The sequence below is a fragment of the Phoca vitulina genome, unplaced genomic scaffold (genome assembly GCF_004348235.1).
Source record: "Phoca vitulina isolate PV1807 unplaced genomic scaffold, GSC_HSeal_1.0 scaffold68, whole genome shotgun sequence".
Taxonomy (NCBI): domain Eukaryota; kingdom Metazoa; phylum Chordata; class Mammalia; order Carnivora; family Phocidae; genus Phoca; species Phoca vitulina.
The window spans coordinates 3,580,145-3,599,812 of record NW_022589771.1 but is presented as its reverse complement, the minus strand read 5'-3'; the positions used below and the strand labels follow the sequence as shown (position 1 = coordinate 3,599,812).

The 19,668-nt window shown below is 41.2% G+C and overlaps 1 protein-coding gene across 3 annotated transcripts in view; it reads left to right on the top strand.

The window, feature by feature from the left end:
* Positions 1-19,668, top strand: part of DSCAM (DS cell adhesion molecule) — a 791,005-nt gene that overhangs the window by 746,166 nt on the left and 25,171 nt on the right. For all 3 annotated transcript variants that reach the window (XM_032392604.1, XM_032392602.1, XM_032392603.1), the window contains 2 exons: positions 11,174-11,204; positions 17,886-18,001. In XM_032392604.1, coding sequence (XP_032248495.1) covers positions 11,174-11,204; positions 17,886-18,001 — 147 coding nt within the window. The remainder of the gene's footprint in view (positions 1-11,173; positions 11,205-17,885; positions 18,002-19,668) is intronic.

Below are 19,668 nucleotides of genomic sequence, written 5' to 3'. Positions count from 1 at the left end.
GTTATTATTATGTCTAGCTCGGTGAGGTCCCGGTGACGAAGCTATTTCTAGCTTCTGGCCAAGAGCCCTTCCTTGCCCTTGCTCTGCAGTGTGAGGAAAATGAGCTTTTTCCAACATGAAACCCCATGCAGGAAGAGTGGTTCCGAGTCCTTTGCTTTTCATCTGTCAGAGTATTTAACGAAGCCCGTTTTTTGATAAAATGCATGGACACGATGTTCGCATTTCATCAGTCCAGTGCGGAGTAACATCAGGCAGCGTCCTGCATATTCCTCAGTGTTACATCTGAGGAACAAGTCTGGAAGCCCAGTCCCCAAGACCTATCTGTGACATCCCCAGACATCGCTGATCCCAACGGAAAACATGGACATGTTCTGCAAACACTTCCGTTGGCTATCACCTGATGAGAGCAGCAGAACATGGTGATACTTTCTCTTGTCTGTGCTTATGCGAAGCATTTCTCTTTATGTGGCCCTAACACAGCTTCCTATCAATTTGCTTCCACTTAACTGAAAAATTAAAATATTTGAAGTACATCACGCTCCATCTGTACATGTTAATAGCCCTTCCATTTAAATCTCCCACAGCCCCATCATTCAGATGAGCCACCGGTCTCATTGAAATATCCTTGCTAAATTCTGTTAGCCACTTATTTAATTTTGCAGACTTACCTTAGTAAATCCTATATATCCTAAGCACCATGCTTGGTGCTTGATGTATCAAGATGAAGAGAAAGAGCCTTCTGAACTTTGGGTTTAGTGTGGGAGGCAGACACATGAGCATCTACCAGGAAAAGAACAAAAATGTCATGAATATTAAAATAGGGCTTCAAATAAATCCTACATATGCTCAAAAGAAGAAGCAATTAATCCCAACTGGGGAGAGAAAGGGACGCCATCTAAGAACTACGTAAGAGCAACATATTGCTTAATATGTTGAGAAATCCAGTATAAGGTGAACTGTGTTGGATTACATTCACAAGTGCTCATCACTAAGATACCAAAAGGATGTTTTTCTAACCCTTTCACAGACAACAGAATCCCATATTCTGGACTTTACAGACAATATTATTGAGGAGCCAATAACTGACGGACCAGCAAGGATCTGTCCTTGTTGCATTTAGATGGCCAGATCTAGCTAGCTGCATTTCAAAGGTTATGAATTGTTCATGTAACATCTTCTAAAACCAACAGTAAATTTTTTTTCTTAATCATTTCCATTTGATCACAAGGGTTTGGCAGCAAATGCATTAAACATGAAGGTACTCCTTCCTGGTATTCTACCACCCTCTGCCAAATTCACCATTCCTTTCCCCCAGTTCTACTGAATTACTCCTTCCTTCCCAGCTGTTGTTTAATTTGCCCTATTCTACTCATAATCTAAGCACCCCAGTCTCTAAAGATTCTGAAGATGCCTCTAACTCTTACCAACATATTGGGCTGTACTGATGGCGGGCCCATGCACCTTTACTGTTTTTCTTAACAATGTCTTATCATTCAGGGATTGTTTTGCAAGGGCTCCCACCAGAAAATATCCTGGGACTGGCATTGTTACTGTGGACATCTCTACTCCTAGACACCAGTATTTCATCAAAGGCTTTTGGTAAAGAAAGCAATACATCACATCAGAGAGCACAACCTTTCCTTCCCCAGAAATGGTTTTGTTTTCTTTGTGCCCGAGGAAAGACAGAGCCCACACAAAGGTTTCAGCAGGAAGAAAACAAATACTGTGGGAAAGAGTGTTTATTTATGCAAGATGCTGGGGAGCAAAGAATCCCAGGGAAGCAGATTGCCGAAGTTCAGGAGTGTCTGCTCTCTTGCATTTTGTATGCACTTCGCAAAGCCTTCCAAACCCAGAGTCGGACAAGAAGGCAGTGAGAATGCAAAGGACCGGGCATCCAATTCCACGTGCTTCCTAACAGCACGTTTTATTTATTTATTTATTTATTTATTTTATTTTATTATGTTATGTTAGTCACCATACAATACATCATTACTTTTTTTTTCTTTTTTTTTTTAAAGATTTTATTTATTTATTTATTTGAGAGAGAGAGAGAGAAACAGCATTAGAGGGGATAGGGTCAGAGGGAGAAGCAGGCTCCCTGCTGAGCCGGGAGCCCGATGTGGGAATCAATCCCAGGACTCCGGGATCGTGACCTGAGCCGAAGGCAGTCGCTTAACCAACTGAGCCACCCAGGCGCCCACATCATTACTTTTTGATGTAGTGATCAGCACATTTTAATGCAGACGCACAGAAGTAAATTCAAATCAACAAACCACATCTGCCATGTGCTGGCTGTCACCGTTTTTAAAACGAACATAAAATTTTCTTATTAACCACTTCTATATCGTGATCACAAGGGTTTGGTTAGGTCCCAAAGAGAAAAATGAGGACTGCAATCCTGTCCCAGAACCATAGAAGCTGACACTCTAGTGGCAGTGAGTAAAGGCTTACAAGAGACAGATATCTTTCTCTAACTGTGAAAAGTGCACCATGAAAGGACAGAGTAGGTGACATAGGTTATTGGGGGCAGGGGGGCTGGTCTTGCCCCCCAAAACATCTCTCTTTTAGTCCAGCAGAGCCCACACAATGTTAATTAATGACATAAAATGTTTCCAACTCACTCATAGAGGAAAACTGTAGCCAGAGCTTAATGTAGTAGGTGCCTACCTATTAAACAGAGCTCAGTGGTAGAGTCACCTAGTTACAATCTGACCCACATAAGGCACTGATCCTGTGCCTGGATTAGAATGAGTTCAAATATATTTACAGATTCAACAGAAAGGGTTGCGTCATACAATATTTTTATTGTCCCAAATAAAGACATTTCTAATAATATGTCAATGTTGCTTGAACAACCACTGATAAGGATCAAAACTGGAAATAAAATTTGGATTATAGAAAAATATTGTGGGATTCCTAATGGACACTGTTAGAGTTACTATTTAAGGTCAACTTCGTATTTTTGACCTTGTTTGATTGCTAGATGTTTATAAGCAAGGTATGTTTTACCATGTAGACAAACAACCTAGTTAGGTGAATATAACATAACATTCTTTTAGGTAAAAATGAAGAAAGAAGGAAGGAAGAAAGGAGGGAGGGAGAGAGAGAGAGGAAAGAAGGAAGGAAAGGAAAGGAAAGGAAAAGAAAAGGAAGATAGGACTCAAACAATTTAGCCAACCTATATTTCTTCCTTCCTGAGAACTTTACTAATTTTAGAGCATAGCCACCTCCTAAGTCTAAATTGTCTGCAAGTGCTACATTTTTTAAAAAATCTGTGACCTTATCCAGGAGTCCAGAAGCCATATTTTGCTTGTAATCATGCCCTGATTTTTCCCCACTTCTAAATCCTTCAAAGTGCAAGGTTACAGAACAAATCTCTGGCTGGGTCCATAATCCCAGAAGCCCTAACCTTGTAAAAATTTGATTCCCACATCAAGTAATCAACACCAGTATCACTAAAAACTTCCTCCTTTAGTGTGAGTCTACCCAAGAAGGTGCAAAGTTATGTTGGCACCAGCCAGTTGGGTCAACTGGCATGCCAAGCCTAAAAGCTACTTCTGGAACTTCAAATAAACTAAAGATAAAAATCAATGGAGGATATAAAATTTGACCATGCTTCTGTGGCAAAATGCCTTTCTTCCTGTGAACAGAAGCCTAGTTATTTTAAGCATGCTTTGAAATGGGTTAATATTATAAAAACAGATCAGTTCCGGAAGGCCACTCCCAGAGAGAATGTGGCCTCGTGGTTCTACATGGGCACAGGTGAAAGGGCGGGCCATGAGGGATGGCCAGCATCTGCTGAGCTCCAACATCCCATTCATCTGCTCTGCAAATGAGCTAAATGCTTTCCTTAGTTGTAAGACCAAAAATTCGCTTGAACTTTAATAATCTAAAGGAAGAGCAGTGTAGAGACTTCTTCACCAAGCTAATGAATATCCAAACTGTGGTTTATTTGAGATCAGAAACATGTGCTCTGAAACTTTATTTCTCTTCCTTCCTTCCTTCTTCCTTCCTTCTTTCCTTCCCTATTTCCTTCCTTCTTTTCTTTTTTTTTCTTTTTTTAAGCCTTAATTTCTTAATAAAATTATTCTTTCAAAACTCCAAACTTGCAATGGGAGAATTGAGTAAAAGGGGTCTCTGTATCAGAGTGGGGAGCAAAGGAGCATTAGGATGGCAGCAGGGCCAAGCCAAGGGCAGCCAGTGGAGCGAGGTACAGAGAGTGGGTAATAAGGAGGGAGAGAGTTGGCGTCAGGCCTGGCGCCTTGCCCCCCTGGGTGTTCTAGTTGGTCTGTGTTTGTACTTGCAGTTCTTAGATTGCAAGTATATATTGTTTTCTTTTTTGAATATTTATTTAGTTGTGGTTTTTGGATCAGCTTTCATAGCATGCTGATGATTGGAAGTCCTATTTGTCATCTGGTAAAAAAAAACATAAAGGCAGGCTCATAGCTCTTACGAAAAGATCTACTTTATGAGACCCATTTCAATTCCACAGAAAAGCAGGGATTATTGTCAGGGAGTTTGCAAAGAACTCTTGATAGATAGTAAAGCTAGATAAAATCTGCTACTCCCAAACTGGTTTTTATTTTGGGGGGTGTGTGCAAGTCACTGCCCAACAGAAGTATGAACCTAAGCATATTCCACTTTACTTAACTAGAACTTCAGAAATGAAAGTGTAGTCGTGTGGCTATGAATAGGATTTCTCTTTTTTAATGAAACATTTGGGCACGCAAAATATGAGGCAGCTCAGACTCTCAGTTGGCAGAGCTGCAGTGCTTGAGACTTGCCTTGTGCTCTCCCGAGGCACATGGCGGCGCTGCCTGGTGGATGAGAACTTTTGTGCTGCGTGTAGAACCACAATGGGAAGAGTGGTCCACAAAAAGAACACGGGAACTGGGCGAGACCATGCTATAATACTCGTTACCCAACAGGGGTGCCTCTTCCTGAGAGCCCACTGAATCATGCAGTAATCAATAGAGGACTCATATCTACTTTTTCACCTTCTTCCTCTTCCATCACACTTAACTCTACGCTACCTTGTCTTTGTCTTTCCACAGCAGTGCAAAAAGATAGAGTGTAAACTTGATATTATATTATGCCCTGTTTTGCTGATATGGAAACTTAAGGGAACTTGTCCAAAATTACATACCAGGACAGAGCTAGAGAGAGTGCCCAGCTTGCTGCTGCCCAACCCCAGTTCTCTTTCCATGAAACTTCCTCAGATTTGGGAATGGTCAAGAAAGAAATGGGACATCCCATCAATATTGTTCACTTTGAAAGTGTTGTCAATGAAACATGGAGTCAGAAGATACATTAACACAGAATCAACAGCTACTTTATAATTTTATTTTTTTTCCCATGGTAAATATTTGGTTTATTCATTTTTTATCTCTATATTCAATACCTCTGTCTTCCATATCTTCTACCTGATGTCCTTCTCTCTGTATTATTGAAAGACAATTCCATACTCAGCTGCATCGCTTCTCACCAGCTCCTGAATCCTCACGGTCTCACTTCCATTCCCACCCCTCAAATGCTTTCCTGAAGGCAGATGACCAGTTACCTTCTGATCACCAAATTCTCCTTCCAGCTACCATTTGATAGGACTCTTTGCACATTCAGAGTGTTAGCAAATGTTATTTTTTGAAACCCCTTCCTTCCAAATATCCTGGTGATATTTCTCTATCACGCCCCAGCCCAGAAGATTAACAGGGAAACACAGAGCCAAGGATGGATATGCAGGAGTAGCAAAGGACTTTAGGAAAGGTGTCACAAAGTCTAAATCTCAGATTGAGCTGAAATTTGTGGGGGGAAAATGTGACAGACAACACAAGAGGCTGATTAGCAAGAACAAGCCTTGAGATGATGTTCTCATATTAACAGATGGCAGGTAGAAAGAACAACTCAATGTCTGTCTTGCTTTGATGTGCACCAGGAGAAGTGCTATTCAAACCATAAAATGTGGAACAAGAATTATAAAAAAGGAAAAAAAGGACAGAGAGGGAGCAGGAAGGAGGATAGAAGAGGGGAGAGAGGGAGGGAAAGAAAGGCGGAGAGAAGGAAGGGATGAAGGAAGGAAGGAAAGATGGAAGGAAAAGTGGAAGGAAGAAAGGAAGGAAGGAAAGAAGGAAAGAAGGAAGGAAGAAAGGAAGGAAGGAGCTTAAGAAAATAATCAGAGCCCCTGATTATTTAAATTGACTTATTATTTCAAAACCTACTATGTTCTAGTCATTATGGGAGCAAAAAAGGGAAACTGAATAAAATAATAGTTCTGATCTCTTGATAGTGGGGAGGAAGGCATGTTTACAAGAAACTATTACACAAATTCTAAATGATAAGCAACATACAATGGACACCAATAAATGTTATGATAATACACTGAAGGGGAAGATTTTTTTTCCCACAGGAATTATTAGGAAGGATATCACGTGGTACTAGTCCCTAGACCCCAAAGGATGATGTCTTAGGATTCTGGACAAACATTTTCCAGACATAATCCCAAAATCTTTCTGGATAATATTTGAACAATCAAATTAAAGGTGTTGGAAACTAGTTATACTCCATACCCATTGTCAAAAACAATAAATTCTAAAAATTACAGATTGAAATAAAGTAGTTTAGGTTATAGAAAGGATGGTTTGTGAGCAATCAGGAAATTATAGGGACCAGCAGAGGCCCAGACAAATTCTACTTGCATTGGGACAGGGCTGACTAATAAAAGAGTACCAGGCTGAAGTCTGGGCAGGCTGAGCCCATTTTGGAGGTGCCAGAACTCCAAGGGGGAAAGCTAATGTATTAGTGGGAAGACTCCAAATTTGAAGAGTTTTGAAAGGCTGGAACCAAAGAGATAAAATGTAATAGGGATCATTGTAAAATCTTCTATATAAGTTGTAAAAATTCATTTGCAACACACATAATGAGCATCGTGTCCTCACGGGTGTGTGAGAAAGAGAATATCAAAAAATGACCAGTTTCTGCGCTCGGCCTTATTTAATAAAGGACAATAAGAAATCACAGGTCTTTCATAGAAGAGAGTCCCAGGAAGAGAATTACCTAGAAATTATGCTACCTGAGGAGGGATTGAGAAAATTAGAAACTTCAACTTGGAAAAGAGACAGGTGGCTTGCATCGGCATGGAGATACTCGCATGGCTTATGAATGGTTCCAGGTGTCCTCATTATGTCCAGGTAGAAATTACATCAAGGGCTCTCACCACAAGAGCAGAATGATGTTTCCCACAAGGAAATGTATCTCCAGGAAAAGCTGATGTGCCTAGCAGGGACTGGGCTGAGCCTGGAGAGGAAGATGACTCAGCCAATGGAGAGAGGACATGGGAACAAGAAACCACCGTGTCAAGTGGAGAAGCCTGTGCTGGACACGGTGCAGAGGGGTGCCTGAGGTCCAGAGAACCAAGGCACCAACTTCACCTGGGGGCTTGGGAGGCTGCACAGGGCAAGTCGCATCTGCATGTGGTGCAGTAACAAAGGAAGCTTTCCAGGAGCCCTGTCATGGGGTCTGCAAAGAACGCAAGAGCGAGAACCTGGGTCTAGAGGCTGGACGTGAGGGGCAGCAGGGCTGGAAAGACTGCTTGGGACCAGCATGCAAAGGCTCTTGCTCTGTGCCGAGTCCTATCGGCAGGGAGGTCCCTTTGAGAGTTGCAAAGCACAGGTGTGACACAGTGAGGGGTGTGTTTCAGATCCATCCCCCTTCCTGCAGGTACATGTCACTTAGAGGACTGACACACTGGAGGTGGGGAGGCCAAGGAGGAGGCTGCTGACTCGTCATGAGATTCGAACTGAGCAGAGAGAAAAAAAGCAAAGGTCCCATGGGGACATGTTGAGGTGACAGATCAACAGACTTGACAGCGAGTCAAACCTGAGAGCGGGAGGTGGGGCGCTGTAAGGGTGGCGACAGCATCGACCCCTCCCTGGAGTGCTCGGTGGCCCAGCTCATTTGAATATCTGCCCAAGACACTGTGGCAAGGAGGCAAACATTTACTGCAGTGCTGACTTGAAGATTCTTTCATGCTCTTAAGATTCCATGATTCCAAGATTCTAAAAGTGTTCTTCACTTGCCCCAGATTCTCTTCTCACCCCTAATGTGTCCGAGATTTTGTCATCTCTTTTCACTATCCCTACATGAATATGAAGAAGACCCTAGACCCCATCTCAGTCCTGAAATCTCTCTCAAACTCGATTCCAAATCTGCCTGGAACAGCCTTACCTCATGTCCCACAGCTTACGTTAACATGGCCGAGTACTGCGGTAGGTTTGAAGCCAAGCATCTCGGCTCCACCCACATTGCTGCTTCCATGTCCTTTCAGACTCCTGTGCTTGTCGCTGAGTTACCCTACATCCAGCCCTGCATATCCTCAATCTTGCCATTTCCCTAGACTCCCTGCAACCTGTCTGCTGGTCCCTTCCACACCCAGCAGTCCAAATTCTTGCAGACACCATCCATCTGCTCTAGCATCAAATGCTCCCCGCCCCCATGATCACTACAGCCAACCGTCCCAGCCTCTCACCTTCGCCACCAAGTCCCTGTCCCCAGCCCCCATTCCACCCACTCTGGATGGACTGATGCTAGTACATAGCACCCACACCCAGCCATCACCACCTCTGCTCTCCTTTCACTCCTCTTCTTGGTCCAGATTATGGCCAGTAACACAAAGTCACACCTCCTCAACTCCGTATGCCTTGACCAACCCCAATTCACAATCACTCCTGGAAACTTCTCTCTACAGTCAAACTGACCTATTCCTTACTTCCTGAAGGAGCTCAAATTCCAGTGCACACTGATTTTGTGCCATGGAGCTCTCTTCCCATTGGAGTCTTTGCTACCCGAGTCCCATGTTCCCTTTAAGGTGAGCAGTCTTGGATCTTTCCAGATTGACTCAACCTGAAACCAATGATCCTGGGATCATCTCCCTCAGTCAGCTGGTACTAGGTGTCTGTGCCTCTGTGTGTACCTGAGGATAGGACACAAATCCCAGTCTATGTATAAAGAACCTTAAGGATAGTGATGGAAAAAAAGTTTGAACCAACAGACATTGGTTATGAATTCCTGCTCAGGGGCAACAGATTACGGAACGTATCTGGGTCTCAATGTCCTGGCTTCTGAAGGAAGGCATGATAATTCCCAGGCAGAGACTGGCACAATCCAGATTCCCAGTGTGTGCTCCCTTGTGGCCGCAGCCCACCCCATGTCCACTCCCAGAAGACATTTGCACACAGTCCCTGCCCGGTGCCACCTGTGTTGTTGAGCCCCCATCAGTGTGAGTAAAATTCCACCAGCGACTCTTGAGAGCAAACTCACAGAAGAAGTGAATTTCAATTAATAGCAATTTTCTCACAATTTCAGATGAAATCAGGAGGACATAGTAACCAGACAGAAAGAGAAAGGGATGTGTTGTAAGATGATAAGCATAGGGAAGCATGGACCAAAATGGCTCAGGGTGGCGGCAGCTGTGGACCAGCTTAACCACAGCGAAGACGCCTGCTTGCAGTTAGAGCATGCCAGTATTTGAGGGGAGCTCTTTTCCCACATGTTGGATGATGTAATTCCTTAGCACATGGATATGAAAAAAATCATGAGACAGAAAACTGCGCTGACTTCAGGAACAGAAAAAGCATGATGATAATGAGCAAAACGAGGAAACCAGGTCCATTCTGAAGATGCTGGAGACTGAATTACCTTCCAATCATGAGCTGAAGTACAGTGTGTACTCCTTAAATTTCCCCCTCTTTTTTAGACTGTTGAGCTAGCCACTGCTTGGCTGTTACATAGAGCTAATTAATCCCACGCTTTTGGCATGATATATATATTTACTTTGCAAGTGTTAAATCATTCAGGAAGAGAAGAAACTCGTATCTGCTTGGTTGTTGCAGAGAAAGACATGAACTAGGAAGTTAAAAGCTGGTTTGCTTTCTTTGCTTCACCATATGGGTGGGGAGAGAGCTGTTTCATTTCCCATCTGTTTCATTTCCCAGAACCCATCTGTGCACAAAACCAGGGCCCCATTGTGAGGTTACCAGTGGGAGCTGGCATGGCTGACTTGAAAAACTGAGCTTTGGTTCATGGAGGCACCAGCCCATGGGTGGTTATCCCCGTGACTGCCCGCACCCCCTCAGTAATCCCATGCTGCTCCCGACATGACAATGATTGCACTTAAATGTCAGCCCCCAAAAGATGAAAGATGAGATGAAAATGCTCCAACATTTGCATTTCTCCCCTATAGAGCCAGTCACATAGCTGAATCCATTTCCAGAAAGTTCTGTTCATTGAATACCACAGTTAACATCAAGACTTTTTAAAAAGAAAAGCAAGAAGAGGGCTTTTGTATTCTAAGAAAGCAAACATTCATTTCTTGCCAGGACAAAATGTCTAAGAAGAAAAACAAATTATATTTTAAGGGAGATGAGGACTTCAAAGCAATGCCACCAAAAATGTAGAATTTTTTTTCCACATCATTTTTAGACAGAATTTCTTTTGTCAGGGGTGGTAACCAAATCTTAGTAAACAATGTCCTCAGAGACAAAAAATAAAGAAAATTTTTACTTTGGAATTTGAAATAAGCATCTGAGTTTCTAGACACAGTGATATGCCATTTATACAATTCTTTGATCAACCTAAGGAACTCACAGCTCTATAATAATGCCTTTTTAAAGTGATCTAGAGTGTCATACGTTTTTAAATTTTGATATTTTGATAACAAAAAGAGTAGAATGTGTACTACATAAATAAACTACTTTGAAAACGTTAATTTTCTGACTACTGAAAATAAAATTGGGTTTTCAAAAATTGGCAAATAAATACACTGTAAGAAGACTTTAGCAGGTGTCTGAGAATTTTTATGATCCCAGAGTATTATGCTTTTTTTGAAATGTATGTTTATGTATATATGTATATATGTATATATATTTCAAATATATATATTTCAAAAATATATTTTTTTCAAAAATATATAAATATACTCTCTCATGTAGAAGAAATAAGGAATCCACTAAACTTTTGGTTATTAGTAGTGATATATGGATTTACATTTACATTTTAAAATGGCTGTTGTCATCTGACTCTGTAGAATATTTGCTGTAAATGCCTAAGTGAATGTTTTTTTTTTCTAAGTGAATGTTAATGAGTTGTTTATCATGTACTAATATTAACTTTCTTTCCCCAGATGCGAAGAGTTTAGCTGAAATGCTCATGAGGTAAGAGCAAAACCTACCGTCTCAGATATCATGTTTAAAAGAATAATTTCCAACTTGCTTTAATGTTTTTTAAATAATTATCTGAAATTGATAGCACATCTTATTTTTGATACATAAAGTCCATTCTATGTACCAAATATCCATGTTATGCCTAATGTGATATGTATATACCAAATAATATACTTTTATACATGCCATAGGTAGTTGTCTTGTTGACCAAACTCACCCAGTGGAATGTTTCCCATTAAGCTGGGACTAAAAAGGCACATTATAAGGAAGTAGTTTTGGTTTTGTTTCCACCCAAATATACTATCTTTGAGGTTGAGCCTTCTTCTTTAACAGTTAGTCAAGTGAAAAGAAAACCCAAAAGGCTTTGGGTGTTACACGAAACTAATGAATCATTGAACACTACACCAAAAACTAATGATGTACTATATGTTGGCTAATTGAATTTAAACTAAAAAAAAAAAAAAAGAGGAAATGCATTGTGCACTGTGCTCTTCTAAGGAGATGGGATGATCAAGAAAGATTCTCCCTGCCCTCAGCTCCCATGGCACCTTGAGCACCCCTCCACTAGAGCACTCACCAACTTCTGCTGCAAATATCTATTCACTGTCTGGTCTTGGAGGTCATAGCCTGATATGTCATCCTCATGTTAGAAATACCAGCACTATAGTTGATGAATGACTAGTGGTAGTTGAATAAGTAAGTGAATTTTCACAGCTGTAGAAGACACCCCAGTATTTACATTTTAAGCCTTTTTTGTATTGTAATGATTAAACCAAAAGTGAAAAAGGATAATCAGAGTCTGGAAATCAGATAAGAAAAATGTCAGGGACCCTAATGGTGCTGCCATTTTAGGATGTTTACCGTAGGAGAAAAAGAGGATGGGCTATGGGGTCTCTCCTACTCCCCACCCCACCGCAGTTGGATTTAACATCCTTCCCCATCTTTGCATATAAAATTGGTACTTTTTTTATTATTCACAAAGAGCCCATGACCCATATCACCAGTATCTTTGAAGACCTAAGGCAGAGGTCAACTGCCATTGGCCCATTGATTACATTTTACACAGACATCTTTGTTTGGCCATACCGTGTTTTAAAACTATGTGCATTGTAGGTAAAGGATATGGAGGACTCAGGTTTACTCTGAAATATTTGGAGTGAGCAATTAAACATAAGTGACATTTGCTAAAATTAGGAATTAGGAAGATAGATGCAGGGTACAGATTTTTTTTTTTTTTTTAGGACAGGGAAAGGGGAATGTTGATGGGAATGAAAAGACTTGTACGGGTCATGTTGAATTTGGGATGCTTTCCAAGTGTCCAATGAAAATGTCAAATAGATAGCTGGTAGCAGGAATCTAGACCTCAGAGGAGAACTCAGAAATGCAAACGGCCTATAAAATGTATCTTTCATAATGGGTCCTTGACCGCATCTTTCTAGATCAAACTTGCATGAGGAGAATATGAAAATCTATATGAAATGCTCGGAGTCCATGCTCTAATATAAGTCTGTACTTGTTCGCTAAGCAAGTATTGGGACATTTTTGTGGTCACGTGGAAGGCATCCAAACACGCATGCACCTGTGCAGAGCAAATCTGACAAAACATCTGGAAAACAAAACAAAACAAAACAAGCCAGAGTCATTCAATTTATAGTAACTTATCTAGCAAATAAAATAAACTTTCTAATGTAGACTTAAAAATATGAATTCATTGATGACATTTAGAAATTGAGAGATTTCTTTTTTCTCTCTTTTCTTTTATTATTACGTTCAATTAGCTAACATATAGTGCATCATTAGTTTCTGATGTAGTGTTCAGTGATTCATTAGTTGTGTATAATACCCAGTGCTCATCACATCACTCGCCCTCCTAAGAGATTTCGTATAAAATTGTAGCTTTCTGACTTTCTTGAAAGTATTCTGGCCATACTGGGCACACCTTAGAGATAATGGCAGTCTGGAGCTCCATCAAATGCTCCCTGTAGACTGGGCATGACTTTTGCCCTGTATAACAGATCACCATCCCCATCTCCACCCCAGCCTATTTCACTGGTTTGTACCCCAGCCTGGGTCCTGCAGCCCTCCCAGAGACCTTCCAGCCACTTCCTTCAGCCACTCTTCAACTAGAGATCATGTCTGCCCAAACCTCGTGACACTGGAATCTGTGTTTTCTGACATGTTCAACATTTGTTTGGTTAGGATGAGTAGGTATTAGCTTCTCTAATATCCTAGAATGCATCCCTCCCTCTTCTTATTAGCCCCAAGCAAGACATCAAAAAGCATCTTCTTCATTAATAGGTCAATCACTGTGGTTGAAAGACCACCTCTTGAGTAAAGCAGGAATTAATAGTGGTATTTGAGGTTAACAGTTGCCAATATGAAATTAGGAACATTCAAACTGGTAATTACTCCCACTTAAGGTAGTTGAGGTGGTTTTCCTTCAGAGGGTACAGTGATTGAAAAGGAAGAGAATTTCTAAGCTTCTCAAATAGGTGGATTTTTATGGGATTAATTTAGAAGCAAACGCAATGCTTTTAATCATGAAGGGTCAGTTCAATCTAAGTTTGGCAGGTTAATGGGGCCAAGCAACAAAAGACCTTGTCACCTACCTGGAGATTTGAGGGCCAACCATATTTCGAATGTGGTCTAGAAAATCTAGGCAAGTCATATCTGTTGGTATAGAGAGGCTACAGAACTGCTGTCTCTGATCTTCGCTGCTGCTTGAGTGCGAAATTGAGGACATAGCAGGCTGGTGCAGTGAGAACATAGAACCACAAGCCTACGTTGTAGGCCTCACGTTGCCATTTGCTGGTTCTGTGATCTTGGGCAACTCATTTTCCCTCTGTGCCCCACTTTCCTCATCTAAAAATATTGCAATTATTCCTAGCTTTATCATTCTGTGATCTTGGTGAAGGTAACATATTTTCCAACCATGTTCCACAAAAAATGTATCTGCATACTTTAGTGGGATTAGCTGTCCCAGGGCCAGGAAGGCAGATGCTACTGTGGGACAAACACAGATAAGCTGGTGCCAGGGTATCCCCCACAAGGTATCATCTCCCATCTCCCGTCGCTGGGCTTTGTGCTTCCGCACATTCCTCTATTTCACCCATGCAAATCACCCCCCACAGAGAGAAAGAGAGACTTCACCCACCATGCCCAGATAGAAAGGATTTTCCTTTTTTATGATTATGTGAAAATAATTTAAAGAAAAATACCAGCCTTCTAAGAGGTAAGACTAGCCTGCTCTGAGGCATTAGCCAATACGTGGTTAATATACAAAGACCAGTATTATCAAAAGCTATCTATAAGTGGAAAAGGGTGGAGAAGGGTTCAAACTGAGAACTTAAATAAGTTTAGCTTTTTTGATGTTCATATTTTTAGACAAATAGTAAAACAAACAAACAAAAAAAAACCCACTCAACTATTATAATGAGGTCCTGATAGCCCTACAGTTATTCTAAACTTATGGAATGCTTCATATCATATTTGGGAAGGTGGGTGATGTGCAGACTTTTTCATCAGTCCCCCCCCCCCAAAGCTTAAGGAAATACCAAGACTTTAAAGAGTTTTAACAACTGCAAGTAATTTATTGGCTAAGCTGGGAAATACAATCCTTGGTGAACGAGGGTCAGCTCTTTGTCATTTTAATCAGACAACCAGATGGCAAATGGATGGTGGAAGATGATATTTCAATAATAACTAACATATTTAGCATGACTCCATATCATAAAAAAGATGCAATTTTGTTTCTACAGTGAAAACATTCACAACTTTTTCACAAATGAGTTTTCCTCAAATAGGTTTTCTTTTGGGAGGGGAGGGTTTACTGCTGTTTTAATGACCAATTGTTATAATTTTAGAGAATCAGCCTCCCTAGAACCATAGATTATAGACTATGGCAGCCACATTAAGAAAGTTGAGACCTAATAACCCTTTAAAATGAGAACAATATTACCTCCTCTGGGACCTGTCACTCACTCCCACTGTACCCTCCAAACAACATGATTTATTCAACAAGCTTCAACAACTACTTATTGAGCACCTACTCTGGCCACATACTGCTCTAAGTTCCAGGGGTATATAGGGGCAGAACGGAAGGAATTATCCCTTGTAGAGCTCATATTCCAGTGGAAGAGACAGATCACAAACAAGATAAGTCAATTAAACACATGCTCAAGAGTATTCAGTGCCGAGGAAACAAGATTCAACAGAGGATGGGGAGGAGAAGCATCAGCAGTGCCCAGAGCTGGGCCAGTCTGGCTCCATTGAAGACAGCACCTGCACCAAGCCCTGAAGCCAGAGAGGGAGCCAGCCACTTGGCCACTGGGATGGGGGGAGGAGACATTTCTTCTAAGCAAAGGGAACAGCAATGCAAAGGGAGAGAGGAACAATTAGCTCCTGAATCTCAAGGTTTGTTGGGCCATGTTCTTGCCTTTCCACTACAGGGCTTGACAGCGTGCATTCCTTCAAGGAGAAGGAGAAATTTACTTCCAGCTTTGATTGTCTCTGTTTATGAAGTTCAATCAATTCTAAGTCCTCGTGCCCACTGCAGTGGGGCACAGTAGCTATTTAGCATGCTTCCTGTGTCCGTCTGACAGTGGACCCCTTATTGTTAAAGATAGTCTGCACTCGGGTTCATAGTGTTTAATAGAGCAGCCACTGACTGCCTCATAACTATTCATGATGAGCAGAAGGAACTAGCTCACATTTCTATTTTTGGTGCAAGGACAAGCTCAAGTCCCTAGTGGAGTTTCTAAACAGACCTTTCAGATACTCACAGAGGAGTAGTTCCCCATCTGTTTTTGTGGAAATAGAGCTTGTCTAAACTGCAACCCCCAAGTCACCAAAATGTTCTTCATTTTATACAAGTATTTGAATCTTTGCTTTAAAACACACACACACACACATACAAAATGAAAGCGTAGTTAAGTAAATAATTTCAAAAAGTATATAGACGATGGGAAGAATTCAGGCCAAACATTTGAATTTGGGCTCTGCATAATTAGCATGATCTAGCTACATAACCCAGTTACTCATCTGCAGAGCAAGAAATCTGGTTCAAGATCAAGTCCTAAGTAGGAATGACGCACCTCTTAGAAGCTGTTGTTTCTGTAGGGTGTTTTGTTTATACTCAAATGAGGGAAGGGCCGTTACAAAATATTCAGAATATTAACACAGACTTCAACATTTAAATGTCTACTGGGGTTCTTGAATGAACTTGACCTTCGGATTATTAACATTCCTTCAGCTACAGGGTTCAAGGGTAGATGAATCCTCATCAACAAGAAAGGACCTAGGACTCCTGGGGAATGCTTAGTCGGGAAGAAAAACATTTAAGACGTAGTATGACTATCCTTTTATCATTCTCTACTAAAAGTAACTAACACAGAGGTAAATCATCCGGTGAAGTAGGCGCCAGAAATCTTTCTCAAAGTCGATTTTGGCAATTGTTGAGCTGGATTTATGGATGCCATAGTTTATCACATTGATGAATTATTCTGAGTGATTGTTGCTCTTTAGAAGTTGTTTTACTACACAGGTGACCCTTGAACGATGCAGGCATTAAGAGCGCTAACCCCCACATACAGTCAAAAATCCACATATAACTCTTGATTTCCCCAAAACTTAACTGTTGGTAGCCTACTGTTGACCAGAAGCCTGACCCATAACATAAACAGTCAATTAACACATACTTTGCGTATTATATGTATTATATACTGCATTCTTACAATAAAATAAGCTAGAGAAAAGAAAATGTGACTAGGAAAATCATAAGGAGGAGAAAACATTACAGTACCAGACTGTATTTATGGAGAAAAATCCACATATAAGTGGACCCGTTCAGTTCAAACCCACGTTCTTTAAGGGTCAACTATACATTATTTCGAAATCTTCTCAATCCTTACAACTCTGTGAAGACTGCACAATCACTCCTGTGATGTAGGACTTTTTTTGTGTTTTTGTAAAACATGCAGATTATTTTTTTTTTCTGTAGGCTGTAACTGAATTTGATTATCCCATGCCATTTTACTACCTATTTTCATTTACTTCTAGAAGCTCACTCTAAGAGTAATTTTCTGGTACACAAATTCTTATAGTAGTTGGGTTTTGTTTTTAATTCTAAAATACGATATCAGTTAGGATAAACTAGTGTCAGGGAAGTTAACAAGGTTTATGATTTGTTACTAGAACAAAAATAAAACTACGCCAGATGTAAATACAAATCCATTAGTAGAAGCCCCACCCAATGAGCAGCGAGCACACATGCTTCCTCCCTTGCCATCACTGGAATATCTCATGTCTGACAAAGAAGAGTGTTGTTGGTTTAAGAATCACTTTTTTTTTTTGGTTTTACTTAGCGTTACACAAGAAAAGGGAAATTCCAAAGGTTCTATCAATATGGAACCAATCCCTATTGACAGTTTTCATTCTTTGAGCCTCACAACTGATTGCTGAAGCTTAATATTAGTAAATATCATTTGAATGAAGAGAAAAAAATGTTTTTCCTTCTCCTTATCCCCTTTTCCTTCCTTGCTTTTTTTTCCCCCTCCCATCCCCACAAGGCATTCAAATAATTGGATACCAAACCCAGTGGTTGTATAAGCACCTGTTGGCATCATGTAAGTCTGAACTGCATTTGTTCATGAATCCCCTCTATTTTATCCCCAGTAAGAATACGCGGACTTCGGATACCTTGAGCAAGCAACAACAGACCTTGAGAATGCACATTGACATACCCAGGGCTCAGCTTTTGATTGAAGAGAGAGACACAATGGAGACCATCGGTAAGGTGCCTTGTTCGTGGCCTCCCACAATGTGGCTGCTACAGCTGGGCCCTCTCAGCCCAAACCCCAGTAGTTATGGGAACATCTTGAGTGCTACACAAGCAGAGGTAGAAGGGAGATAATTGTTATTGAGGAGAATAATAAATACCAGCAGATGTGGGAGGGGAAATGAACTTACACGTAGCTCAGAGGTCACCTGAGACAGGAGTTCCCCAGCTTTGATCCGTGCTGGATCTTTCCTGCAGAGACTATTGGTGCCTCTCCAAAGAACAAACACCTGTAATCAAATAAGCCTAGAAGGGTCACACACTAAAGCCCATCCTGGAAATTCACTCAGTGCCTTCTTCAGCTACAATAAGGCCTTCATTAAAGAAAACATTTAAAATCTACTTAGCATTTAACAAACAAGTGTCTTTGCATGGGCTGCCTTTTCACCATCCCTCAGCACCACGCAGACACCCTGGGATGGGGTCCTTGGCAGTGCTTTGGGAAACACCCAGATCCATGTTTCACCTGGAGAACCTCTGTGTCTGGTTCGCCCAGAACCCTGCTGTCTTGACTCTTTCCAGCCCTTTCCATTCAAAATCCGCTGTTCTATACTGTCTTCTTACACAGGTCTACTTATTCCAGAATCAGAGACTTTATATTTCCATTGCAATAATGATCAGAAGAATAGCTAACATTTACTGAGGGCTCTCTAATGTCACCTACTTTTATAAGCACTCTATGTGCATCCTTTCATTTAACCCACCCAATCAACGTAGGAAAAAGATACTACTTTGTAATTGGAGCATTGAGAGCTTACATAGCTTGCAGGTCACTTAGACTAGAGCAGAACCAGGGCAGGGCCCCCACCCAGCCGCCAGCCTAGCCTCCTGTGACTGTCACCACCTGCCTCCATATCAACAAGCTACTTCCCAGAAGCCCTCACCTTAGAAATACCACTCAGCTTTCCAGTATCCATAGAAACAGACTCTGAGGCAGGTTGCCCAGTCTGGCCCTTTTCAAACTTTGCTCAGTGTTTGTTCTGGAAGGTGTTTGCTGGCACTTGGTCCCAGGGCAACCCTATCCTGTGGTTTGGCTAAAATTACCCCACTCCTGGCACCTATACTAGAAGCCTCCTGCCAGAAAAACAGTGGTAAATGGCCAGATTGGCAGAACATCTCCATTGCTCCTTGCTCCCGCCCTGCATGATTATGTTCTAACAGTACAGCAGAGACATCTTGACTTAGAAGTTCCTAAGTCCTAAGGTTTGGGCTGCTCTTGCTGGCTTTAAGTTTGGTTCAGGCATAATAGCACTTGGAGAAGGTTGGTCAAGCCCAGTGTGGCCCTCAATCAACTAAATTCAGTTAAATACTACCTGTGTTGTTGGAGGGCTCACTTACTCATCCTAAAATACATAAGATTTTATTTGATAGCTCCCATCAGGACAAAGCACCATGCTTTGTTCTTGATCACCTTTACCTTTCAGGAGCATAGCTGGAATCCCTTTTATTGAACTCAATAGATTGGGCATAAAAACCAAGATGTTCCTCTGAACCATCAGTTCAGAAATCAAAATATAATTCCTTTGACCTTATAATATAGTTACAACATTCGATAAATGTTCCTCATCAGACCCGTTAATCATTGTCCCCACAGTGGTTACAATAGGTAGTCATTGCTGG